The sequence below is a fragment of the Dendrobates tinctorius genome, unplaced genomic scaffold (assembly GCF_039654945.1).
Source record: "Dendrobates tinctorius isolate UK_male_01 unplaced genomic scaffold, ASM3965494v1 ptg000028l, whole genome shotgun sequence".
Taxonomy (NCBI): Eukaryota; Metazoa; Chordata; class Amphibia; order Anura; family Dendrobatidae; genus Dendrobates; species Dendrobates tinctorius.
This window is the reverse complement of record NW_027361696.1, coordinates 66,962,276-66,980,993: the sequence shown is the minus strand read 5'-3', so window position 1 is coordinate 66,980,993 and position 18,718 is coordinate 66,962,276. Positions and strand designations below refer to the sequence as shown.

At 46.7% G+C, this 18,718-nt stretch overlaps 1 protein-coding gene across 2 annotated transcripts in view; it reads left to right on the top strand.

Moving 5' to 3' along the window:
- Positions 1-12,843, top strand: part of LOC141085489 (galactoside alpha-(1,2)-fucosyltransferase 2-like) — a 44,263-nt gene extending 31,420 nt beyond the window's left edge. For both annotated transcript variants that reach the window (XM_073570888.1, XM_073570890.1), the window contains exon 2: positions 3,320-12,843. In XM_073570888.1, the coding sequence (XP_073426989.1) occupies positions 3,351-4,412 (1,062 nt within the window). In that variant the 5' untranslated portion in view covers positions 3,320-3,350 and the 3' untranslated portion in view covers positions 4,413-12,843. The remainder of the gene's footprint in view (positions 1-3,319) is intronic.
- The last annotated feature ends 5,875 nt before the right edge of the window (positions 12,844-18,718 follow it).

Below are 18,718 nucleotides of genomic sequence, written 5' to 3'. Positions count from 1 at the left end.
TTGTACTATACCTATATTTCTCTGCCGTTTCGGAGCATCATGAATTGTGGTATGCGTTAAAGGGGCCCACTGACACTCTTTCCCCCGGGGCACACGAGAACCTGGAGCCAGCCCTAACCCCCCCACAACTTTAGCCAAATAACCCCCAGTTTTCAATGCGTAACTATTATTATAAAGTAAATTAAGGTTGACAAGCTTAAGTAATAAGAATTGGTGTCGTCGGCATTGAAATGGGCACTGTAGGAGTGTTTACTGTCCTCCACTCCCTGCCGACTTTGCTTCCCCATTGATTTGCATTGGGTTTCGTGTTTCAGTCAGACCCCGACTTTTCCCGATTCTCGGCCGATTTCATTCGACTCGATTTTTGTGAAAGTCGGGTTTCATGAAACCCGACTCGACCCTAAAAAAGGCAAAGTCCCTCATCTCTACTAACTTTATACATAGATCTGGCAACGGTTAAATTGACTCATGACAGAGCAATGGGAGAAAACAGTGTATTGCAACACATTTATGGCTTGCGCAATGTTAAAGTGTAACTAAATGTAAATTAGTCTGGGGTTTCTTTTAACAATTTTGTCCAGCATGAAAAGTTATAAAAATTTGCACATCACTTTATTAAAACTCCCCTCCAGCGTGTTTTTATTATTTCAGCAATGGAGTGGTGCTACTAATCTACCGTATATACTCGTGTATAAGCCAAGATTTTTAGCCTATTTTTTTTGGGCTGAAAGTCCCCCTCTCGGCTTATACACGGGTCATATACCTGGGGGTCAGCGGAGGAGGGGGAGCAGGGGAGTCAGAGCTCATACTTACCTGTCCTGCCGCGGTCTCTGCAGCCTCATATGCTGCTCCATAGATTATGCCCCCATATGCTGCTCCATAGAATATGCCCCCATATGCTGCTCCATAGTTTATGCCCCCATATGCTGCTCGATAGAATATGCCCCCATATGCTGCTCCATAGATTAAGCCCCCATATGCTTCTCCATAGTTTATGCCCCCATATGCTGCTCCATAGACTACGCACCCATATGTTGCTCCATAGACTATGTCCCCATATGCTGCTCCATAGAATATGCCCCCATATGCTGGCCCAAAAAAATTCCATACTCACCTCTCCTGGGTCCATTGCCGCTGTCTGCCGCTTCTTGTGTCAGTGACTGTTCAGCCAGCAGAGGGGCAGCGCGCACTAACCACGTCACCTCGCCCCCGCTGCCTAAACGTCACTGACACAGGATGCAGCAGAGACAGCGGTGAGCAGCGATGGACTGGGGGACAGGTGAATATCGCTATACTCACCCATCTTGCCGCGGTCTCTGCAGTCTCCCTGTCTTCAGCGGTCACGTGGTACCGCTCATTACACTCATGAATATGCACATATTCATGACTAATGAGCGGTGAGTATAGCGATATTCACCTGTCCCCGGTCCATCGCTGCTCACCGCTGCAGCATATGGGGGAATATTCTATGGAGCAGCATATGGGGGCATAATCTATGGAGCAGCATATGAGGGCATTCACTATGGAGCAGCATATGGGGCATAGTCTATGAGGCAGCATATGGGGGCATAAACTATGGAGCAGCATATGGGAGTATAGTCTATAGGTTCCACCCTCGGCTTATACACGAGTCAATAAGTTTTCCCAGTTTTTTGTGGCAAAATTAGGGGAGTCGGCTTATACACGGGTCGGCTTATACACGAGTATATATGGTAAGTTTCCTAGTTTTATACCTACATGCTGCTGTTTTCACCTCTTCCCAGCGCCGCTCTGGTCCTGTGTTGCCATCTTTCGACCAAAAATTCTGACTGAGTGACAGACTTACAGCGAGTTGTGACTTCCGGATCACCCAGTAATCACTGAAGCGATCCGGCAGGTCACAAACTGCTGGAGCAGCACTGGGAACAGATAAAGATGTTCAGTAAAAAAATGTTGGAGTGGTGCTTTTGTAAGGGGGTGGCATTGCTATGGACAGTAGAGACAAGCTGCCCCTTTAAGAGACAGCACCCCCTTGGTTAGATCAGTGGGACGTTCTGCATTTCCCTGCTGTAAAGGCTGTTTTGGTTTCATCTGCCTGACTACAGAGGGGAGAGGCTGCTTTTCTGTGTGGAGAAGAGGAGATTTCTGCAGGAAGAAGACGGGCCTGCCAGAGGCTATGTGCACACGTTGCGGATTTCGGTTTTGGCCCTGCGGAAACGCAGCAGTTCCGCTGACATGGTACAGTACAATGAAAGCCTATGGGTTTCAAAAACGCTGTGCTCACGCTGCAAATTTTTCCACGTGGTTTTGCTGCGGTTTACAAACCGCAGCATGTCAATTGTTTGTGCGGTTTCCACAGCGGTTTCACACCTTTAACATAGTAGAGGTGTGAAATCGCATGGCAAAACCGCAGACCAAACCGCAGGAAAACCGCAGGTCACTTTACCTGCGGTTTTACCTGCTTTTCCGCGTGGAAAAGCCCGCAGCGGAATCCGCAACGTGTGCACATAGCCTTAGCGGTGAGGAAAAAGAAGGTTTAGCCTGAGACTGTGACTTTGTAAACTACTCTGAGGATTAAAAGGTGGCTTTCCTGCCTTGCTGCCAGAAGCCACGAAGAAAAGACAAGAAAGGAACAGGCTTGGAATCTTCACACAAGGACAAGACCACGTTGCACAGAGCTTCCAGGGAGGACATTGCATCATCTTGCAGAGAACTGCAGGGGGCCCCAAGAAGGAACTTAGATACCAACTTTACCTTGAGTGTTATCCCCGTGTGCGCACATGTTTAGGGCTTAGGATAGGCTGCAATAGACAGAGCACGGTAGCCGTGCGACCGGAGTAGCCAGTCAGGCTAGAGTTTGAGTAGCTGCATACTGTGCTTTATTGTATTGTTTTGCCTTTTGCAAAATACACTGATCTGTAATAGTTGGTGCTCCCTGCCATTTGTATGGCCCAGCTAGAGAATATCACTTTTGTAAATTGTTTTATGTCATTGCATACCCCTATTTACACTTTCCTAACACTGCATTCCTTGCCTGTAAATACATTAACCCTTTGTTGTTTGCACCTCATCTTGTGTACCATAGTCTCCATGCATTGTGGTGGTCCCCCGGCCATTGCTTCACTTTCACACAGCCAAGTAAGTGACACCTTACTGGAATCAGGGTCTCAGCCACTACATCATGCTGCTCACAGATTGGAAAAAAAACGCTGATAGACTTCCTTTAATGTAAAGATTACCTTTCAATACAAAATGTATTAAGTTTGTAACTCAAATGAAAAAAAGGTGATTGCTTTGTTTCATTAAAATTAATTTTTCTGTTTCTCTTATCTTTATATAGAGATATCTTTGACTCTGGGGGAGTTTAGACAATGAAGAGATGTGTTGTTTGGACGGTGATCATCTTATTCCTGTTCTTCATCATCCTGAATTTCGTCAGCTGGGAATATGTCACTATGGACAATTTGAAGTCAACGTTATTCCGCAAAACCATCCAGGTGAATAATACAGAAAAAAATGATAAATATTCAGGACCACAAAGAATTTCCCATCCAGTCAATAGTGTTTGGGTAATAGAATCTGGAGGAAGGCTGGGAAGCCAAATGGGAAAGTATGCAACTCTCTATGCTTTAGCCAAAATCAGTGGTCATCAACCCTACATCTTACCCAAAATGCACGATATGTTATCCCAATTATTTAGGATAAAGGTACCGGTTCTACCACTGGAGGTTGCCAATCGCATGAAATGGAAGAGATATCTGTTAAAAAACTGGATGCTACCTGAATACAGGAATATTTCTGATGACCATGTACGGTTTTCAGGCACTCCTTGGTCATGGACGTTTTATCACCACATCAGAGATGAGATTCTCCAGGAATTCACTTTCCATGACTATCTTAAAGAGGAAGCTAATGAATATCTCGCACAAGTGAGGGGAGATCGCAAAAATGTCACCTTTATCGGGGTGCATGTTCGCAGAGGTGACTATGTTACGGTGATGCCAAGAGATCGCAAAGGAGTTGTAGCAGACAAAGGATATATCGACAAAGCCATGGCCTACTACCGAAATAAGTACTCAAATCCCCTCTTTGTGGTGGCCAGTAATGGTATGACATGGTGTAAGGAGAATATTAATGCCTCTTTTGGAGATGTTCACTTTGCTGGCGATGGTAAAGAATCCTCACCGGCCCATGACTTTGCCATCTTGGCACATTGTAACCATACCATTATGACCATAGGATCTTTTGGATTTTGGTCTTCCTATATGACAGGAGGAGAAACCATTTATCTCACCAATTTTACAATGCCAGGTTCTCCAATGATGACATTTTTTAAATATGACGCTATTTACCTTCCGGAATGGATTGGAATACCGGCGGATTTGTCTCCACTTTTAGCAGAGAAAGGAGAAAACAATACCGGGATAATATAAATATGGATGTCAGTTCTTTCAAGTGAAAGGTGTTATCCTGTCTAAATTGATAAGTCTGCAGTCCCTGTGTGTGTGACTGCAGACTAACAAATTCCCCCAGCGCATGCCGGTTTCTTAGCTGGGAACTGCGGTGATGTATGCGATATGCACACTCCCGAGCAGAACATATCTAGTAGACGTGACCTCTTTCCATACACTTGTATTGAGCCAGCTTGCATCCACTTGACAGCTTCTGCCCAGGAGTATACATATTGCATACATCACCATCATACCTGGCTCAGAAACCGATGAATCCTCGCAGTGCACGGCGCATACGCTGGGCTGATTCATAAGTCTGCAGTCACACAGTGTGACGAAAACGCACGGGAATCCTGCTGACCGGGAGGACAGAGGTGCCGGCCAAGGTCTTGGCTCATGGGAACGGAGATTTGCGCAACTCCATAAGTAAGGTAAGAAAATCTAGTTATCTTACCTGAATGTTCCCTGTGCCCAGTCCGGGTCAGCAACTCTAGCCGGTCAGTGTGGTCACCAAACCCAGGTAGTGCAAAAAAAGTCCACGAGCAAATCCAAACCCTGGGATAAGCTAAGTGTCTACTGTGGTCCTGTGTGTCTAAGATCCGGGTGGGAGAGTTGGTGGGAAATTGTGACAGATTTGTGTTTATGGTTGATGGTAGACCGATAACGGGGGAGTTTGACCCACTCAGATAGGTCCTCACAAATATACCTGGACACAAGGGGAGGACAGATGAAGCCTTGCCCAGGGACAGGTGGTGGGGGCCTTACGGAGATATCACAAGTCAAATCTCACATCAAGCTATCACAACAAACACCCGTGCACAGGAAGGGACAACAGTGCCCATGCCAGGCCATGCGGTGGTGTTAGCTTAGGGGAGATATTGCGAGCCAAACCACTTGACAGGTTGCCACCAACACACCTGGTCACAGGGAAGGACAGGAGAAGCCGGCCCAGGCATCAGGTGGTGGCAACATAGTGGGAGTTATCACATTACTGATACTGACGAGCCAGTCAGGACGCGTCCAGTACAGCGTGTTAACATTCCCGGGTCACCAGCGCAGTGCACCCAGTGTGGTTGGCAGTTATCGGTTACCAGCAGCTGTTTCACATACACGTCACAAGACAAGGGCTTTCGATCTCTCTCCCTGGACGTCTATATGTGAATTCATTGCAGGTTTCCGTGGAGATCTGAAGCAGAAAGAGTTTTGCCTTTTTTATTGTAAACTTCCTCTTTTGCCTGCAGGGTGTGCCCCTGATATATATATATATTTTTCATATTGTTATATTTTGGACTCTGTTTTTTCCCTATTTTATCTTTTATTTTGCATTTTTGGTAGAGGCTTTTGTTACTGCAGTATGAGAATTTTCGGGAAAGCTGGGTCATTTTTTGGTTTTCCATTGTTCTCAGATTTCACTGAGAGACGCAGGCAGGGAAAAAAAAAAAAAAGAGGAAGTTAGGTGCCTGCATTCTACATTCAACATTAACCCTTTTATTGTTGATTTAACGTTTTATATACTATATACTTTTTGATTTTATCAATTTTTTTGGGGGGTTTCACCCTTTAAAAATCTTTTTAAGGAAAAAAAAAGAAAGAAAAATCATTTTTTCCTTTTTATCTCTTTTTAGTTTTCTTCCACTTTTTGTGACATTTTATCAGTTTTTTAGGTTTAGTTTTCACTTCTTTCTTTCAGTTTTGTTAAAAAGAGAATTTTTACCTGCGTTGGGGTATTCACTAAATATTCTTGTTTTGTTCCCTTTTAAGCAGGTTAAAAGGGGTTGCAAAGTGTTTAAAGGTTTAATCACTCACTTTTTTGAAGTTTTTTGAACAAACACAGTAGGTGTTATTCAGAAAGTTAAGCATGTCATTTTCTACAGGCAGCTCCATATGCTGCAGCATGGTATGATGTACTGAAAGGAAAAAGGGAAGTAGCTAGTAATTGCCGTCTGCATTTCTTAAAGTGACAGAGGATTTTAACAGCGCAGAAGGTGATAGCAGATAGTGTGAATAAGAAAGGATTGGTTTTTTTTTTGTTTTACGTGTAGGAAAAAGTGTTTTCATACTAATCTGTGCCGTCTGAGAAGGACCACAGGTCTAAGAATGCATTCTGTGACGGCAGGGGGGGGGAAGCAGTCCGCCCCCCCATCTCCTCTCTCTTCACTCCTCCCATCTCCCTCCTCCCTCTATCTCTGCTATTCTCACAATGCAAAATCTCCTCCCCTCTCTCATCTATCTCTCCTCCTATCCCTCCTCCTCCTCCTCCTTTTCTCTTTCCTATCTCTCCTCCCTTTCCATCTTCATCACCAACGCCCACCTCTCATCCCTCTCATCCACCGCACCCGTCTCCTCTTCCCTTCTCCTTGTCTTCACCATCTCCTCCACCCTTCCCTCTCTTTCTTTTTCTCACCCACCTCTCAGTTCATCGTCACCCGCTGGCCCAGTGCCAGATCCAGACAATGAAGTGTCCCTAGTTCCACAGGGCACTCTCTCTAAAGAGACAGTTATAACACCGGGAGAAGAAAGTGAATCACTCCCCACACATGACAACACAGGTGCCCTCCCGATACAACAGATAGCACAAGGGAGGTGTGGGCCATCAGACACTGCACCTGCTAACTCTGAGACTAAAGATCCTATGTGCCACACGGAGCTCCAGTCTCAGGGGGGGGGAAGTACACACACACAGAAAGACAATCACACAGTGGCACAGTTCCTCCTCTGATGAACATGAAGAGGAGATTATGCTGCATAGTAGGCAGGGGCAGATAGAGCCAGAACTCTTACACTATGTGCCCTTCACCCCTAGTCAGGTGTTCAGTATTCTAAGAAATCTGCCAGACCCAATTATGGACCCCATGCCATTTTACCGAAAAATGCAGCAGAGCCAGCAGACATATGCTGCAACCTGGAGTGATCTCTGGTCCATAATGGAGATTAAAGCAGGTAAAACACTCTGGCCAATCATGAAGGAACACTTCAAGCTTCCATCAGAATTAGATGTGCATTCCTGGGAATCAGGATCAAAGCTAATTGAACAGCTCAGAGAGTGGGCCAACGCCAGACAAGCACTCAGCCTGCATAACATGAGACAAGCCGAGACAGAGTCTCTAGACAGGTGTCATGGCAGAGTGAGGCAAGCATTCCAAGTTTTAGGCTTCACTATTCATGATCAGGTACACGGACAAATGTTGGCACAGGCCTTTGTGCATGGACTAAGAGAACCAATCAAGAAACTACTGATAGTGGCCAGACCTGAGTACAGGACAATAGCAGTAGATGTCCTGCTTACAGTAGCCAGAAGAATTGAGTCCCTCCCAGGAGTACGGAGGACAGGCCCTCCCGTGATGGCCACTGATGTGGAGGAGCAACCACCCTGCAGAGACAGAAGACCTGTCAGGTGTTTCAACTGTGGCAACCTTGGCCATTTCCGGAACCGGTGCACAGCACCCCAGCAACCCAGGTCATCACGCAGAGGAGTAGGCCAAGAAAGAAACACAGAAGACAATGAAGAACCCTGTCCATAGGACAGAGGCAAACCAGGTCCGCCAGACGTTACGCCCCTGACATGTGAAACCCCATCAGCGGACCCAATACCTCAAATCACTGGGGACTGTCATATCTTTCCTTGTGGACACTGGTGCAGTCAGAAGTGAAAATCCCCGACCCCACCAGTCTATCAGAACACTCTGTGTCTTGTATGGGAATTAAAGGTCAAGACAGACGTTCCCCAGCTTGCAAGCCCCTAAGCATGAGGACACTGCCAGGACACTCCATCCTGTTCCAGTTTACGGTGGAGACCTGCCCACCCCACCTGATGAGCGCAGACCTACTGCAGGAACTGAAGGTGACCAAAGTGTCCCATGAAGATGTGACCTTGACCTCTTCTCCACCTTAGATCCAAGAAGAATCAATCATGCTGGTGGCCCTACAAGAGCCTCGCTCGAATAACCGGTGCAAGCCTACCCAAGGAGGTGCTGGACATAGCACCCAGAAGCCTATGGCCCAAGGGAGACTTCAAGTTGCGCCAGTGCGGGTGTCACTCAAGTCTGCAACCCCGGACGCTCCGAAGGCCCAGCATCCGCAGCTCATCACCCAGAGCTAAACTGCCTCTGACCAACTGGAGGTCTAAGTGGAACTGCTGTTCAAGAAACGGCCTAAGAACTTTGGCATGGGCCAGGAAACTCTCAACCCAGAGGGACCACACCCGCTTCGTGAAATGGCTGCACTGCTTCCGGTTCCAGCGCCAGAGGATCATCTTGGACAAGATTCTGAAGGTGCTCCCTGAAGTTAATCCAGGCCCTGAACCAGAAGACAGCCACTCAGCTCCTCAAATTGGTTAACAAGACACTGACCTGAAATCAAGCTGGGTGAAAGGAACTGCTGCTGGCTGGTAAAGAAGATGCCCCAGCAAAAAGACCCCCTGAGAGAGCAAGAAAGCTCAGCTGAACGTCACCTCTGACGAAAAATAAGGACCCTAGCAAACGGTTTGGTTTCCTGCCAGCCCTGTGCCAGAAGATGGGAGTCACTCACGGCACTGTGAAGAGCAAGGCCAGATTAAGCCGCCTCACCCACGGGAATCATCATGCGGTCCCAGCTTCTCTCGATCAAGAGGAAGACTGTGAAAGGAGAACCAGATCAGATTGAATGGTGCATAACCTGAGGACTGTGAGCGAAGCAACCGTGTTTGAAACCCCAGTTGTGCCAGATCTGCACACTCTGCTGACAAACGTGCCAGCCACAGCAACGGTGCTCACGGCAATGGATCTGCCTGAAGCTTCCCTCAATGTTCCCCTCACCTGGACGACCAGTTCCTGAAAACGCACAAGGGGGGTGCGGAACAAATGGACAGTGATGCCCAAGAGGGCCCGGAACAGCCTTTCACAGCTCGCCAGAGCATTGCCCTCCGTCCCCACCAACTGGATTGCAGAGCATGCAGAAGTCATCGACACCGCTACCCGCACAGCGTTTTCCATGCCTCCTCTACACTGCCTGACGAAGCAGCAACGTAAGTTCTGCAAAAACAGAGTCCAGTGGTGTCAAAAGCAAGTTCCTGAAAACACCGTATCGCCCACTAGACGAAACACTTGACAGATGACTGGAGGACCGCGGAGGAGAAGATGGCTCCCTCAACAACTCCGAAGATGCAGGCCTTCCTTAGTCTAGTCTCATACTGCAGAACTTGGATTCCTGGTGCTCCAGACTTAATGCAGCCTCTGTACAATTGCATCAACGCATTGAAACCTTCATCTCGTACAGGAAACTGAAAGACTTCATAGTCTCTACGCCAACTCTAGGCCTCCCTGACTACGAGAAGCCATCCCGTCCTGACCAAAACGGAAAAAAGAAGGACCAAGATGGAGAAGGTCATGCTACTGGCCAGGCTTAAAACAGACCCACGGAGGAAAACCAGAGGCCTCTAGACTACCTCTCAGCCGGCCTGGATCCAGTTGCAAGGGGGGGGGGGCCCTCCTGCATGAAAACAATACCCGCAGTACACGCCCTCCTGACAAGGCTGCTCTCCACCACTCTTCAGTGCTCGCAGCCGTTACCTGTCTCTACTCCCACTCCCAAGGGGGGATGCGGATACGGACCCTCAGATGAAAAATCTGCAAGATACCGTAGATGACTGCAGTTTTGTAGATGATGAAGGAAGGTTCCACACGGGATGTGCAGCGACCAGCAATCAAGACATTCTATGGTCCAGAAGGTCGTCAGCCCAAGAGCCCAAGAAGCGGAGCTGATAGAGCTGACGAAAGACCTGCCAGATTGCTAAGAACAAAAACTTCCAGGTACTCGCATGACATGGCACCCGACTTTGGACCCATCTGGGCTGCAAGAAACTTCATCACAGCAAGCGGATCGACCGTGATGCACCATGGAGCCATCAGAGACCTGCTGGACGCTCTTCAACTACTAAAAGTGGTGGCAGTGCTGAAGGCCAAGGCACACGGAAAACTGAACACAGTAGAGACACGGGGCATCAACAGCAGATGTGGCAGCCAAAGAAGCAGCCAGAGGAAGACAATATGGAAAATGGGAGAGGTCGCAGAGCCGGATGGCTACTACATGACGACTGAAGACGAGAAAACCTGGCAAACAGAAGTCAATGGGAAAACCGTTGAAGATGCCATCTCTGAATTGGACAGAAGTGCTGCCTCCTCCTCCACCAGCCAACAAGCTGAATCACTTCCAGGACGAAGACTCTGACGTGGATATGAATTCTGAGGCAGAAGAATGGTGCCTACCTTTCCAGAAAGGACGTATTTGATGGAGAACATTCCAGAAGATTGTCCTCCACCACGCTCTCGTGGGGAAGCTTCTTCTCCAGCACAGTCCTGCGGTCAGCAGTCCACGGCAACACTTACCCCGTCCCCCCGAGACGAGCTGCATGAGTCCGAAGGCATCCCAAGGCTACAACAGTTTGACCTTCCCCCTCATCACCGGAGAATGTCGGCTGGATCGGTACCAATGCAAAGAGTCCCAAGTCCTCCTCTGACACAGTCTAACCCGAGTCTTCATACAGAGGGAGGCGCAGACATAGACGGAACCTCAGCTAAAATCCCACAATCAGTTCAGAGAATGTCAATTACCACAACCCAGTCACTAAACCTGACAAAATGACTTCCTGAAACCTGTACAAGAAGTAACAGGATCAGACTCGGAAGGAGGAGAAGGAAAGCTGTATGGTGAAGGCCAAAAGCACTGGGCTCCAAGAAACCATCTACATCAAAACGTCTACCTCAAGACAGACCTAGTCTACCTCAAACTGTCTATCTCAAAACGTCTACCTCAAGACAGACCCAGTCTATCTCAAAGTGTGTACCCTACGGTGGTTCAATGGGCACATGGCCCCCACACAGAATTGAAGACACAGATGAATGACCTGATTGGACTCAACTCACACCTCAACAGTGAAGATTCCCAGCAGCTGTTTGGCCACCGACAAATTTAACATCGGACAAGCGGGAAAAGTTCCCCCACATCATCTGGCCTGAAGACTTCCCAGTAAGGAACCAGTTGGCGAAGACTACTGCAAAGAAGTTACTCTCAAAAATAGTGTGCAGATATGGGGTTTCCAGAAGCAATAGCAAGTGATCAGGGACCCGCATACACAACAAACCCAAGAGACCTGATCAGCAGTAGGGTCAGACTTAGGCCTACACACTACTCACCATCCCACACCATAGACTAGGTGGGACACTTAAGAGCAGCATGCTTAAAAATTTGCCCAAGAGACAGACAAACCCTGGCATTAGACACTCCCATAGGCTCAAAAAAAGCTTTCACCAATATGAAACTTTATTTGGGTAAAAAACCCAGTTTAGGGGTATTCTTTACTTAGCAGTTGACTATGCAATATGATACTTTGTCTGCATGTGTAATTGAATTTATCAAGAATCTTGCTAATGTCCATTCTCGAGTTTTCTCCTTCATTGCCAGGTCCAGATTCGGTGCCTGGGATGCACGCCCTGAAGTCAGGAGACTGCTGAGTGTTGATGGGAAAAGTCTGTAAAGAGAAGCACTCGATCCCAGATCTGATGGCCCTTCTCCAAGTGCTGACGCCACCGACCTGGAGAGAAAACCCCACCTGGATCCACGCATCGCATTGCAGGAAAAGGCCTTCATACCAGAAGATACACCTGAGCTGGAATGATGCTGTGGATGACCTCCCTGACTGAATAAATTACCTACCTGATGGAGACTACACATGCACTGACTGCATAGACTGCTAACTAAGAGACTTTGATTACATTGCACCACACCCCCTTTAGGGACAGATCTCCTGACTGCCCATTTGCGAAAAGTCTGTACAGAGGAGGATGTATGCACTAGGCATCTGTCAGTCCATTGGCAGCATAAAAGAGTTGCAGCGCTTTGGGCCAGGAGCAGGATTTTAGGGCAAGTGTTATCTAAGGGGGGATTGTTATGGAAATATATATGTATTTCATACAGATCTCACTTGCCTGCTATAGGCTATATACTCCATATACTGCTATATACTCATGTATTCTTATATACTCATATACACACAGATACATATTCACAGTTTGAACCTTGTAACTAGTTGGTGGAAATGACCTCCCGCGCCCCCCATGAAAGAGTCTGGGGAGCAGATGGTATCTTATGATAGCATTGTCTTGTGATATTTGTCCCAGACATAGAAAGAGGAAGTTAGGCCAGATGTGCCAGCCGATATCAGAACATTGCTGACATTGTAAGACAAAGGGCAGTATATCGTCTGATGCTTAAGTCACCTTAGGTCGGACGCCCATATATGTTTATGCATTTAAACTGACCAATTAGCTAAGAAGTAAAGCCTTTATGTTAATGAGTAACCACTTCTTTCTGTACAACTGATAAAACCAAGTATATTCAATAAACTTCCAGAGTTTTTGCTGGAAGGTATTGCTGCTAACCATTGTGTGGCGTCTTTCCTTCTTTGAGCGTTCAATAAGACTGTCTAATCAGCACAGGCCACAGTACGCACAGGGGTAAATCTACCCAAATCAAAAATAAATCCACATCACACCCTGCAGGGAGATTAAACATATGATGGGGTAGTGAAGACCCTTTCTTACGTGGTTGTCCTGAGAGGGGTTTTGCCCCTCTTCTTGTCACTGTGGAAAAATAAAATTAACCCTCTCCGGGCAAATATTTTTCTGGGTACAGAGCCCGAAGATTCCAACACAGGGATTCCTGCCGTAAGGGTCACCTCCATAGGGAAAGAGTGTGAACCCAATAGGTTTCCCCTAGAGGTGATGGAAGGAGAGATCGAAGAGACCCTGACAATCCATGAGCTGGAAGTGCCCCGGGGAACTTTTGGGACAACTGACCTCACCCATATCATATGCGAGGGTCGATATGTGTCCCCCAGGATGCAAACGGAGTCCTATTAAATCCACTGGAGTGCCTTGTGTTCACAGCAGGGCGCCTGTAAGTCACAAGTCAAAATAAAAGAAAGAATGGATTGGGTCCAAGTAGTGACTCAGTCAGATTCTTAGGAAATCCTGTTAAGGGCTTTTATTTCTAGAAGGATTTGCAGGTTTGGTAGTGGGGCGAATCCCTCTCTCAACTCTGGGTTTTGGAAGTGGCTCTATGGCCACGATTCCATTTAATTCTGTCAGTTTTGCCTTGGGAATGTTAGTTTGGAGTCTATAAGCTGCAGATCAGGTGTCTCTGTTCAACCCAGGTCTGTGTGGAGCTAACACAGAGCCAGGGAACTCAAGGAAGCTGATGCACCCAAGAGACACGGCGGTGTTACTGTCCTCACCCATATCATATGCGAGGGTCGATATGTGTCCCTCAGGATGCAAATGGAGTCCTATTAAATCCGCTGGAGTGCCTTGTGTTCACAGCAGTACATAGAAGAGCAAGAAAAAAGATCACGTCCATATATAAAGGAGCACCTCAATTGTATATATAAAGAATAATGACACTTTATTAGACAATATTACAAAAAGCAAAAAATCACACAAAGCATATTAAAAGCATTTAAAATACAAAAAGGACCTACAATGAGTCATGCCTTATTATAGAAGCAATGACTTACAACACCTACTAATCTCCCAAAGAACCAGATAAGTACATAAAGCCACTGTCAAAGGTATTGCACATCATAAATATAATACATATGTAGCAGCATCAGAAAATACTTCAGTGGCTTTAAAGTGCATATGAGAAATACCATGTGGGCCCAAAGATCCACAGAAAAAAAAAAAGAGTATCAAAAGAGAGTAATTTAACCTGTTGAATGCAGGTCTCTCAGCAATGGCAAAAGGTAAAAATACCAATAGCGCACAGATTTTGTAAAACATGACAAAAAAACCCTTAAATGGCTATGAAGTGCATAACAATAGTACCATATGGGCCCAGAGAAACACAAAAAGGCTTGTGAGAAGAAAGTAGTAAGCCTGTTAAATACAGGTCCCTCAACATAGCCTAAGAAGAGAAACTAGTAGCACACAATTATAGGGAAGATAACAAACCCATTCCTGGGCTGAAGTATGCTTACACACCAGAGTGAGTGTGGATCCTAGAGTCTGAGCCAGGGCCCTGGCAGTAGGGAGAAAGATGGTGTGGGATAGGTTCCCACGCGTATCGCCACAATTGTGGCCTCCTCAGGGAAAAAGATAGCAACCCTGATAATCCATGAGCTGGAAGTGCCCCGGGGAACTTTTGGGACAACTGACCTCACCCATATGACATGCGAGGGTCGATATGTGTCCCCCAGGATGCAAACGGAGACCTATTAAATCCACTGGGGTGCCTTGTGTTCACAGCAGGGCGCCTGTAAGTCACAAGTCAAAATAAAAGAAAGAATGGATTGGGTCTAAGTAGTGACTCAGTCAGATTCTTAGGAAAACCCGTTAAGGGCTTTTATTTCTTAAAGGATTTGCAGGTTTGGTAGTGGGGCGAATCCCTCTCTCAACTCCGGGTTTTGGAAGTGGCTCTATGGCCACGATCCCATTTAAATAATAATAATAATCTTTATTTTTATATAGCGCTAACATATTCCGCAGCGCTTTACAGTTTGCACACATTATCATCACTGTCCCCGATGGGGCTCACAATCTAAATTCCCTATCAGTATGTCTTTGGAATGTGGGAGGAAACCGGAGTACCCGGAGGAAACCCACGCAAACACGGGGAGAACATACAAACTCCTTGCAGATGTTGTCCTTGGTGGGATTCGAACCCAGGACTCCAGCGCTGCAAGGCTGCAGTGCTAACCACTGAGCCACCGTGCTGCCCGGCCCACTGCTGTTTGCCAATACCGCGACGGACAGCGGACCCTGTGTCACCACTATGTCACAATCCCACCACTGACACGGGTGTATCAGCAGACGGAGGGACGCGACACACTGCCGGCACACGGCTATCACAGGGACAGTGGGGGCTTATCTTAGTTATCCCACCACTGACACCATGTGACAAAAATATCCAGCAAGCTAATCTCGCTCTAACAATTTGCCGCAGGGGGGGTATTTTGGGTGCCCCACCACTGCTATCAATCTTCTACGAACTGCGGGGATTTATGTATATCCCACTTTCTCAGTTCCACTTTGGAACTCGCAGCTCTCCGGCGCCCCCCTTACCCTCAGGTCAGTCAGGGGACTGCACCTAGGATAATTAGTCGCCGGATGGGCTGCTTGTTGTGAACCGGCGGTTAGGCTACTGCAGTGGGGGAATTATCAATGCTGTGGCCGCAGCCCCTCATTCAGCAATATAAGACCCTTCTGGACTGCCAGCTAGCCGCAACAACCGTACACACCACAAATCTGTCAGTTTTGCCTTGGGAATGTTAGTTTGGAGTCTATAAGCTGCAGATCAGGTGTCTCTGTTCAACCCAGGTCTGTGTGGAGCTAACACAAAGCCAGGGGACTCAAGGAAGCTGATGCACCCAAGAGACACGGCGGTGTTACTGTCCACGGCAATGAGTTCAGAGATTGGACTGTATATATGGAAACCCGATTGCAAAACAAAGGATATCAATCTCAGGGCTGCCACTAGGAATTTTGGGATCCCATACTGACAAAACTTTCGAGGCCCCCTTGAGACTCCGCCCAGGCTCCACCCCTTGAACTGTCCACAGTCCCACCGCTCTCTCTTGGAAAAACTCCACTTCTCACCAATCACACATTAAAGGGAACCTGCCACCTGTTTTGGCTGCCATAAGTTACAGCCACGACCTTTCAGGGCTTATCTACAGCATTCTATAATGCTGTAGATAAGCACCCGGTCTGACCTGAAAGATAAGAAAAATAAATTTTATTATACTCACCTGGGGGGTGGTCTGGTCCGATGGGTATTGCAGGTCCAGATCCGTCGCCTCCCATCTTATTGCGGGCGCTGGGCCTCTCTGACCTTTCCTGGCGCCAACGCACTGCAGTACTTTGCTCTGCCCTCAACAGGGCAGAGAAGTACACTTGCGCAGAAGCGCAATGCCGGAGTGCGATGAAGCAAGCAGGAGGGCGGCATTGCAAGAAGATGTGAGGCGTCAGACCCAGACCTGCGACACCCATCGGACCGGACGGCACTGGACCGCCCCCCCGGGTGAGTATAATAAAAGTTATTTTTCTTATCTTTCAGGTCGGATCGAGGACTTATCTACAGCATTATAGAATGCTGTAGATAAGCCCTGAAAGACAGTGGCTGCATCTTACAGCGACCAAAACAGGTGACAGGTTCGGTTTAACAGTTACCATCACCAGATCACATATATAGCCAGCAGATTTTGATTTGGCCAAAAGATTTTTTAAGCCACCATCACTACAAGGTAGACTCTTTTGGCCAGGCCCTACTCTACTCTAACCTAGTAATCATTTGTTATACTATCCAAAACAATTTAGGCATATTTTTATTTTTTTTTCAATTTTTAAAATGACGAATAATATCAAATACAAGGGGCAAATTCCACCGCACCATAACCATACACCATATTACCACCACGTAAAAAATACACAAACACCAGATATAGTATTATATATGATATATAATATATTTGCATGTATATAAAAATATATAATAGTAGTAAATTATTAGAATTATTATATATACTACCATCAGTGTTCAGTGAAATTAGTGGTTTGCCCACTGATTTAAGAGACCAAATCCCAATCCACCGAAGGACCCATTGGCCAGGAAAGACCAAACAGGATATAGTTAATCAATAATTTTTATTATATTGGTAGTAAAAAATATTAAAAAACAATTTAAAAACAATACGTGCACATTGTTTTTCAACTGTTTTTTAATATTTTTTACTACCAATATAATAAAAATTATTGATTAACTATATCCTGTTTGGTCTTTCCTGGTCACTGGGTCCTTCGGTGGATTGGGATTTTGTAACATAGTAACATAGTTATTAAGGTTGAAGGAAGACTTTAAGTCCATCTAGTTCAACCCATATCCTAACCTAACTTGCCCTAACATGTTGATCCAGAGGAAGGCAAAAAAAACCCATGTGGCAAACAGTAAGCTTCAGATTGGGGAAAAAAAATTACTTCCCGACTCCACATACGGCAATCAGACTAGCTCCCTGGATCAACGCAATATTAAGGAAACTAGTGTATATACCCTGTAATATTATACTTTTCAAGAAAGGCATCCAGTCCCTTCTTAAATTTTAGTAGGGAATCACTCATTGCAACATCATATGGCAGAGAGTTCCATAGTCTCACTGCTCTTACAGTAAAGAATCAGCGTCTGTGAGTATGCTTAAACCTTCTTTCCTCCAGACGTAGAGGATGCCCCCTTGTCCCCGTCACAGGTCTAAGGGTATGTGCACACACTACAGATTCACCTGCGGGTTTTTTCCTGCGGAACCGCAGGTAAAACTGCAGGTAAAGTGACCTGCGGTTTTGCTGCGGTTTGGCCTGAGGTTTTGCCCTGCGGTTTGACACCTGGACAATGGAATAGGTGGCAAACCGCAGCAGAATCCGCAGAAACAATTGACATGCTGCAGAAAAAAAACGCAGCTTTTCCGCAGGTAAAAAACCGCAGCGTGAGCACTGCGGTTTTGAAAACCCATAGGCTAACATGGTAAAGTACCATGTCTGCGGAACTGCTGCAGTTCTGCAGGGCCAAAACCGCAGCAAAACCGCAGCAAAACCGCAGCAAAACCGCAGCGTGTGCACATACCCTAAGAGTAAAAAGATCATTAGAAAGGTCTTTGTACTGTCCCCGCTTATATTTATACATTGTAGTAAGATCACCCCTAAGCCTTCGATTTTCCAAACTAAATAACCCCAAGTGTAATAACCTGTCTTGGTATTGCAGACCCCCTAGTTCCCTAATAACCTTGGTCGCTCTTCTTTGCACCCGCTCCAGTTCAGCTATGTCTTTCTTATACACCGGAGACCAGAACTGTACACAGTATTGTTAGGAGTGGCGGAAGGCACTAAATAAAAATATAAATAAAGTGCCTTCGCCACTCGGGGTCCACCGTGCAGAGGATGTAATAACTGCTGCTAGGTGACGACAGAGCAATCTGGCGGTAGTGTGCACAGGGTTAACTGCACCCAATGTGCACTGCACAGACTCTGTTGAACTCACAGAGTCCTAGTAACAACAATAAACACAAAAACGCTGAGTCTGTTTAGGACACAGAACTACAGCGCTGCACCCGCGGTATCTGGTCACAGGAGTAGCACTAGATGGCGGTACTTACTCCGTCTAGACCTAACGACAAGGATCGGGTGTAGAGCGTCGCAACCGCGAACGCACGCAGAGTTGCAACTGCAGCGCGGCAAGAACAGAGCCGCTGCAATGACACTGCTAACTAGCAG